At 53.0% G+C, this 7,330-nt stretch overlaps 1 protein-coding gene across 3 annotated transcripts in view; it reads left to right on the top strand.

Moving 5' to 3' along the window:
* The window catches only part of RAD54L2 (RAD54 like 2), a 69,172-nt gene that overhangs the window by 58,280 nt on the left and 3,562 nt on the right, over positions 1-7,330 (top strand). Inside the window, exons 15-22 of one of the 3 annotated variants that reach the window (XM_074550068.1) lie at positions 378-477; positions 804-1,009; positions 2,243-2,418; positions 3,146-3,342; positions 3,449-3,645; positions 4,115-4,204; positions 4,758-4,850; positions 5,067-5,531. In XM_074550068.1, coding sequence (XP_074406169.1) covers positions 378-477; positions 804-1,009; positions 2,243-2,418; positions 3,146-3,342; positions 3,449-3,645; positions 4,115-4,204; positions 4,758-4,850; positions 5,067-5,531 — 1,524 coding nt within the window. Of the gene's footprint in view, positions 1-377; positions 478-803; positions 1,010-2,242; positions 2,419-3,145; positions 3,343-3,448; positions 3,646-4,114; positions 4,205-4,757; positions 4,851-5,066; positions 6,612-7,330 lie in introns of those variants that run through there. The other 2 variants (XM_074550066.1, XM_005485534.4) reach the window with 2 other exon arrangements.

Raw genomic sequence — 7,330 nt, forward strand, 5'->3', positions numbered from 1 at the left:
TTGCTTTCTTTTGATTCCTGGAGCTTCCTGCATACATGAGGCCTTTGTTCCTCTTGTTCCTGCTTGCTATCCACCTTGCCTAAAGCAGAACCTTAAAGGGCTAGATGTGTTGTAGTGCTCCTAGGCTCCTGGCCTTGACAAGCTTGAGTAATGTTTACTTGATCTTTCAGTTGATCAAGTCCCAACCTGGCTGGCTGCATTACACCTGCCTTTTTTGGCATATTACAGGTACAGAGTGGTCCAGTTGAGATCCTGGAGTATGACTTGAATTGGTTTGGAACCAGTTTCAAAGCTCAGTGTTTGTAAAGTGGGTTTATTCTGATAGAAATCCCCCAGACCTACAGAGCTTTTACATGTATCTTTAACTCCTTTGTCAGGACTGGATGGCAGCACCTCTGCCTCGGAAAGGGAACGGCTGATTAACCAGTTCAATGATCCCAGCAATGCCTCTGTTTGGCTCTTCCTTTTGTCCACACGGTGAGTTGGCTGCAGCAGAAGGGCACGGGGGAGGACTTGTACTGTGTTCTGGATGCATGTGGGTTTTCAGTTCTTAACTTCCTTTGTAATGTGCTCTCTGTGGTATGATAGTGCCATCGGCTTCTGAATTCCCTAGGGATGTAGGATTTCAGCCTTAGGCCTCTGCAACAGCTTAAAAGTCTTGGAAAGTAAACTCGGGCTTAAAGTTTGACTGGAAGAAACTTTCCATAGACCCTTTATGGACTCTTGGCTGTGATGGTTGTCCCTGCCTAGAGGTTTTGAAAATTGACCAGGGCAGCAGTTTGAAATTTGCCTTAATTTTCCAGTGCTGGATGTTTGGGTGTGAACCTCATTGGAGCAAACAGAGTGGTGGTGTTTGATGCCTCCTGGAACCCGTGCCACGATGCCCAGGCCGTGTGCCGGGTGTACCGCTACGGGCAGAAGAAGCCGTGCCACATCTACAGACTGGTGTCTGATTACACCCTGGAGAAGAAGATCTATGACCGCCAGATCTCCAAGCAGGGCATGTCAGGTGAGTGGGGATGAACACAACGTTCCACTCTCAGCTTTCACTCCTCTTAGCTCCTCTGAGTCCTGTTTCTGTGGGTTTTGTAACTTCTTTTTTCAAGGTTGAAAAATAGACAGAGAGGTGACAGGCACCATCCCAGGGCTATGTTTGGTGTTTGAGTTGGCAGTGACATGGGATCCTGTAAGAAATTCATGGTGATAGAGCCAGCATCCTGCAGCAAGCTTGTGCTCCCAGTCCACTGCCAAGCCATTTACTTCCCCGGCTTGTCTTCTGGTTACTGCAACAGACTGGAGACACAGGAGGTTGCTCATCCTGTTTTCCTTTCTGCCTGGATATTGCTCATCTTAAACTGGGTGTTACTACTTAAATAGTTCTGTGTCTCCCATTTCCTGCAGTAAGAGAGGGAAAATAGTTAAATTAAAGCATATATTGTCATCTTTGACTGTTAGTGCTTGCTTAGGTGCCAAGAATAAATAATTCATTGTGGTTCTGACCTGTCTTTGTACCATAAGTATCTTTTGTGCTGCCTTGTTCCAGTTGTCAAGCTGCTGTCACAGAATGTGCAGCTGAGGGTTGTGGTGACCCAATGAGAGCTCTGTGTCCTTCTTTGCTCAAAACTCCAGAGGCAGCAGCCCAGCGTGATCAGCTCAGTTTGCTGTTGTGCACTTGAGGTGGAGTCCCCTGGCAGCTGGCCTGGCTCCCAGGAGAGTCCTGGATAGAGGTGTTTTCTCCATGTGCTCCCATTTGACCTGTTTGCAGGAGGGAATGTTCAAGGAAAACATTCAGGGTCTTGTGAGTGAGGGAATGTGGCTGCTTTTCTGAGCTTTCCACTTTAGTACATAGTTATTAATTTGAGCCTTTTTGGTGAGATTTGTGGGAGAACGCATACTGATATGGCTGCAGTTCTGTCCCAGGATGTGTATGTTTACAGCTTGTTATGTGAGATGGGCCACTATCCATAATTAGTTTTGTGTTCCTGTTTGTCAGGAGCTTGGTGACCTGCACAACTTTGCTGTGCAGTCTGGAACACAGGCACGTGTCAGCCTGACTTAGTCAAACAGGCTCAGCTCTGAACATGATGATTTTTCTCCTTGCCCTGACATTTACAGAATATTTCTGAGGATTGTGTAGATTGCAGGGAGGGAGTTGCATTAGGACAGAAGTGTAGGAAGGGCAACAGGCAGGCAGTGCTGATCTCTTCCCTTGTCTGCTCACTCCTTTTGCTCTCTTTTCCAGATCGGGTGGTGGATGATCTGAACCCAGTGCTGAACTTCACTCGACGGGAGGTGGAGAACCTGCTGCATTTTGTGGAAGAAGAATCTGACCCTGCTCAGCTCTCCCTCAATCCCAGCAAGATGAGGGAGTCTGTTCTACAATTAGCCTGTCTCAAGTATCCTCACCTCATCACCAAGGTAAGATTAACCTGTTTCTTTGCTGGCACTGCCCTGCACAGGCAGGAGTGGGCCTGGAGGAGTCTGGCAGTGTGATGGGGCCATAGTGGCAAGAAGGATGCACCTAGGTGCTGGTGGGAATAGGCAGAAAATTCTCTAGAGAGGACCCAAAGATCCCTGCCCTTCCCTGTGATATCTTCCTCTCATCTAGAAACACCTCTGTCCTGTACAGGTTTGGGGGCAGGTTGTCAGGCACCCCTTTCTTCAGCTTTGTGCTGGGTGTGAAGGTGGCAGTGGAATATCCCAGCTTGCTGCCCGCTCTTCTCCTGGGTGACTTTAAACTAAAGCTGGGACAAGCAGCACTGGCCTGTGCTGTCAGGAGTGTCACTGGCAGGGTGGTGCTGCAGAGTGGGCCTGTGCCAGGTGCTGTGGGGCTCTGGGGGCTGTGTGACATTGTGGTGAGCTCCGTACTTGTGCTCTTGGCCTGGCCAAAGTTCCTGGGTTTTGCTGTGTGCTCGTGGTAAGTGATGGCCTTGGTTGGGCAGGTGATGGCATTAGCTGGCTGTCACCCTTCAAGATGAGCCTTGGGCACATCCATAGCGGTGCCCCCACTTGTGCTTTGCCACGGCCAGCTCTGCCAGCCTGGGAAGGAGACAGGCTGCGGCAGGAGCGGGCGCTGCCGTTGGGGGTGTGCTGGTTCCCTCTTGTGGTGCGTGGGTGCCAGAACCGCCGTGCTGTGGGGTTGCAGGAGCCTTTTCAGCACGAGTCACTGCTGATCGACCGGAAGGAGCACAAGCTGACCAAGGCAGAGAAGAAAGCAGCCAAGAAGAGCTATGAGGAGGAAAAGCGAGCATCCGTCCCCTACACCCGGCCGTCCTACGCACAGTATTACCCAGCCAGTGACCAGAGTCTGACGAGCATCCCTGCCTTTAGCCAGAGGAACTGGTGAGCACCTGCCCCTTCCCTTCTCTCCACGCTGTAGCCATGAAATGAAGGGGCAGATGATGCTTATCACTGTGGGGCTGCACTCTCCTCCCTCCTCTCTCACTAGGCGACCAGCCCTCAAGGGTGAGGACAAACCAGTGGCAAGTGTCCGCCCAGTTCAGTCCACCCCCATTCCAATGATGCCCCGGCATGTCCCCATGGGTGGTGCAGGATCAACCTCAAGTTCCAACCCTGCTGTCAACTTTCCCATCAACTATCTACAGCGAGCTGGTGTCTTTGTGCAGAAGATTGTTACCACCACGGGTGAGTTGCTACTGCTCAAAGTGGGTTGGGTCATGATGCCAATGGTGAACTGAGGATCAGGGTGAGTTGCAGATGCCCATGTGGGCTGTGGACAGATGGGCATCAGGGGCAAAGATACTGTCTCTCTGCATTTGAGTGGTTCCTCTGTGCCTGGAGGAGTTTCCCTGCAGATATATAAGACCCATGGACCTGGTGGATTGTTGGGAGTGAACTTTCCCTGATAGAACCTGCAATACTGTCGCTCGTGGTTCTGAAGATGCTGTGCCAGAACAGCATGGCTTTAGCTTCCTTGGGGCTTCTGCTGCCTTCTTGTGCTGTGTAGAAATAAACCCAGGGCTTGCTTATAGCACAGCACACAGGAGAGACAACTGCACTGCAAAAAACGGGGTTGGTGGTGCACCTGCCCTCTCCTGGCTGTGGCTGACATGTAGTTTAATGGGCACTATTCTGTTTCTTTCTCCACTGCCAGATATTGTGATTCCGGGTACAAATACATCCACTGATGTACAAGCTAGAATCAGTGCTGGCGAGAGCATCCACATCATCCGAGGGACAAAAGGTAATTCTGTCCTGCTAAGACTTGTGGATAGGGTCCTAGCCAGTGCTAATTAGCACAGAAAATCATATAAAGGCATGAATCAATCCCCTGAGAAAAAAAGAAGCAAGAAGGGAAGAAGGTCTTGAGTTTGCAGTGACTCTGTTGCAGCCCATGCTCTGGGTGTGCTGATGCTGCCTGGCTGTTGCATCTGGGGCTGCTCCTGTCCCTGAGAGGAACTGTTGAACTTTGTGGCTCAGTTCTTCCTTCTCACAGCACTCACTGCAAGTCCTGAGGCAGCCACACACTTCCTGGTTCTCCCAGAGCAAACTGTTTCAAGTGTGAAGTTCCACATTTCCCACTGGCAGCACACTGAGGGGGGGGATGTCCAGTCTAGGAAAGCTGAAGGGGTGAAAGGGGAGGGTGAGGAAGGGGCTAAAAGCCCTCCACTGGGCCTATGCAGTACTGCTGTCCTGTTCTTGCCCAAGGAATCTTGCAGGCTCGTAGATCCAGGTTCTGAGCTGAGGCTGGAGTTGTAATGAAGTTGTTGAATGAAGTTGTCCTGCCTCTGTTCCAGGGACATATATCCGGACCAGCGACGGTCGGATTTTTGCCATACGGACCACTGGGAAGCCAAAGGGCAATGAAGACCGTCGGACAGCTGCCTCAGGTAGGGGCTTGTGGGTGCTGTGTGGGGCCTGCACATGTGCTTTCCTACTGGAGTGTCTGGGGCAGCATTCCCTGGTGTATTCCATCAAGTCTGTGTTAAGGGCTTACCCCACCGTATCCCCAAGATATTTCCACCTTCCTTTCCACTGTTGCCTCTTGGCCCACGGGTTTTTCTCTGAGGTCGCATTTCTCACCTGCCCCATCTCCTTGTTTGCAGGCTCCCAGAGCTCTTCCCTGGAGTCCACGAGCAATGGCAGACACAGTGCCTCATCCCCGCAGCTCCCCAGCGCGGAGGAGCTCACTCGGCCCATCTCCCCCGACAGCCCCGAGATCATCAGCGAGCTGCAGCAGTACGCGGAGGCGGCGGCCGCGCGCGAGTCCCGCCACAGCTCTCCCAGCAGCACGGCGCCACAGGGCCACGCCGCCCGCACGGACACCGCGCCCGGCGCCGCCGCCCGAGGAGCCGAGCAGCGCCTGGGGGGTCCCTGCGTGGCTCCCTCCGTGTCCTCGGCCCTGCCAGCCACCAGCCAGCACGGCGATGCCCACCCGGTGTTGGACTTACGGGGCAACAAGCGCAAGTCGACGTCTCCGTCGGCTCCGGAGGAGCAATCCCGGAGGCAGCAGAAGAAGCGCCAGTTGCCGTCGTCCTCGCAGCCGTACGAACACGGGTACCCCGTCTCTGGTGGGTTCACCATGCCTCCTGTCTCTTTAAACCACAACCTAACCCATCCATTTGCCTCCCAGCCAGGAAACTCCTTGTACATGGGCACTGGCTCCTCTTATTACCAGCTGCCCAATTTACTCCCAGACCCTCATCTGGTGTTCCCTGTGACTACTGACCCTCTGCTGACAGCCGGCACCGCCAGCTCTTCTGCTGCTACCTCAGCCACCGCCAGCGTCCCCTCATTCATGCTAAACCCTTCTCTGGCAGGGGTGCTGCCCAATTACTCGCTTCCCTTCACGCAGTCACTCCTGCCCGAGCCCAGGATGTTCGCTCCTTTCCCAGCCCCCGTCTTGCCTAGCAGCCTTCCCAGGAGCATGGCATCTGCCTACCCTGGCTACATGTCCCCTCACTCGGGCTACCCAGCTGGGGGTCTCCTTCGGTCCCAGGTGCCTCAGTTTGAACCCCAGGAGGTCCCAGAGGTGGGATGCAGCTCTAATGACGAGGACAAAGACGACGATGTCATAGAGATCACAGGGAAATAAAAAGGCCCAGCTCCTGCTCGGTCTCAGCACCACCAGGAGGCAAAAGTTGCAGGACCTTTTTGGGAGTCAGGATTTTCCCTCTGGGCCACGGCAGTGGGTGGAGAAGGATGCGAAGGGTGTGGCGTGGGGGTGGTTTTATTCTTTTCGTTTGGTTTTGTTGTTTTTTAGCTGTCAAGGATAAGAATTGTATTAGGGGCTGGGAGAGGGGAGAGGGATAGAGTGGACCTTTGAGAGCCGGGGGAGCAAGAGCTGGGGAGGAGGGAAGCAGCAATGCAAACTGTAGGAGTGCCTCCCCCCACGCTCTGTCTGTCTGTCTGTCTCTGTTCTCTGTCTTGTCTGGCCGTGGAGGCTTGGTGTTGTGAGTCACTGCCCTTCTCAGGCCTGGAGGTGCAGGCTTGACCGCTGGCAGGGCCGAGCTCCCTCTCACATGAACTGCCTTATCTGTGAACTTCTCTCACTGCGAGAGGGGTGGGCCGGGGGTGACTCCACCAGACTCCACCTTTGTTGGGGACAAAGTGTTTTTAATGGGGAGGGAGTGGGGAGGCATCTACATTGTGTATGTTGGGGCAGGGAGGGAGGGGATTGATGTCAAATAAAAGAAGAAAGAAAAGAAAAAAAAATATAAAAAAAAGAAAATAACCCACAATTTGTCACCCTCTTCAAATTCACATGAGACTAATGTGAGTGGAGGGCTCCAGGCAGGCCCCTGTGCCAGGGCTCTGGTGGGGGGCTCCCCCAGACATTTCTGGAGGGTCCCATCCAAGGTAGGTTGGCCCTGTGAGTCTGATGCCACCTCTGTGTGCTAGGCCAGATGAGTGGAGCAATGCCACATGTCTTGGTGGCCATCAGAGGGGAATCCTGCTGACTTCCCTGTATCCTGCCAGGCTGTGTGAAGGCCACGTCTCATCCTGCTGTGGCCCACCAGATCCAGGGGTGGGTGGGCTCGCTGCTGCTTCTGAACAGCATCAGGCAGTGGAGAAGGTTGGGAGGGGACACTGGACCAGTGCCAGTTGCTGTTGAATCTGTGACTGGAGAGACTTTCTCCTGCACAGAATCTCTACATTAATTTATTTCATGAAGGCATAATATTTATTGTCTGGGGGAGTCTTTCTTTCTACTTTTAAATTAATTTCCATATTAAAAAAATAAAAAGCTGGCCTCCAACCATGCAGTGGTCGCTTGTTGGGTTGTCTATGTGGGGACAGAAGCAGATGGTGGTTGACCAAAGCCTAGCCTAGGAGCAAGGGCCTACTGTGGAGGTGGCCCCTGGCTGAC

Source organism: Zonotrichia albicollis, chromosome 12 (genome assembly GCF_047830755.1).
Source record: "Zonotrichia albicollis isolate bZonAlb1 chromosome 12, bZonAlb1.hap1, whole genome shotgun sequence".
Lineage (NCBI taxonomy): Eukaryota > Metazoa > Chordata > Aves > Passeriformes > Passerellidae > Zonotrichia > Zonotrichia albicollis.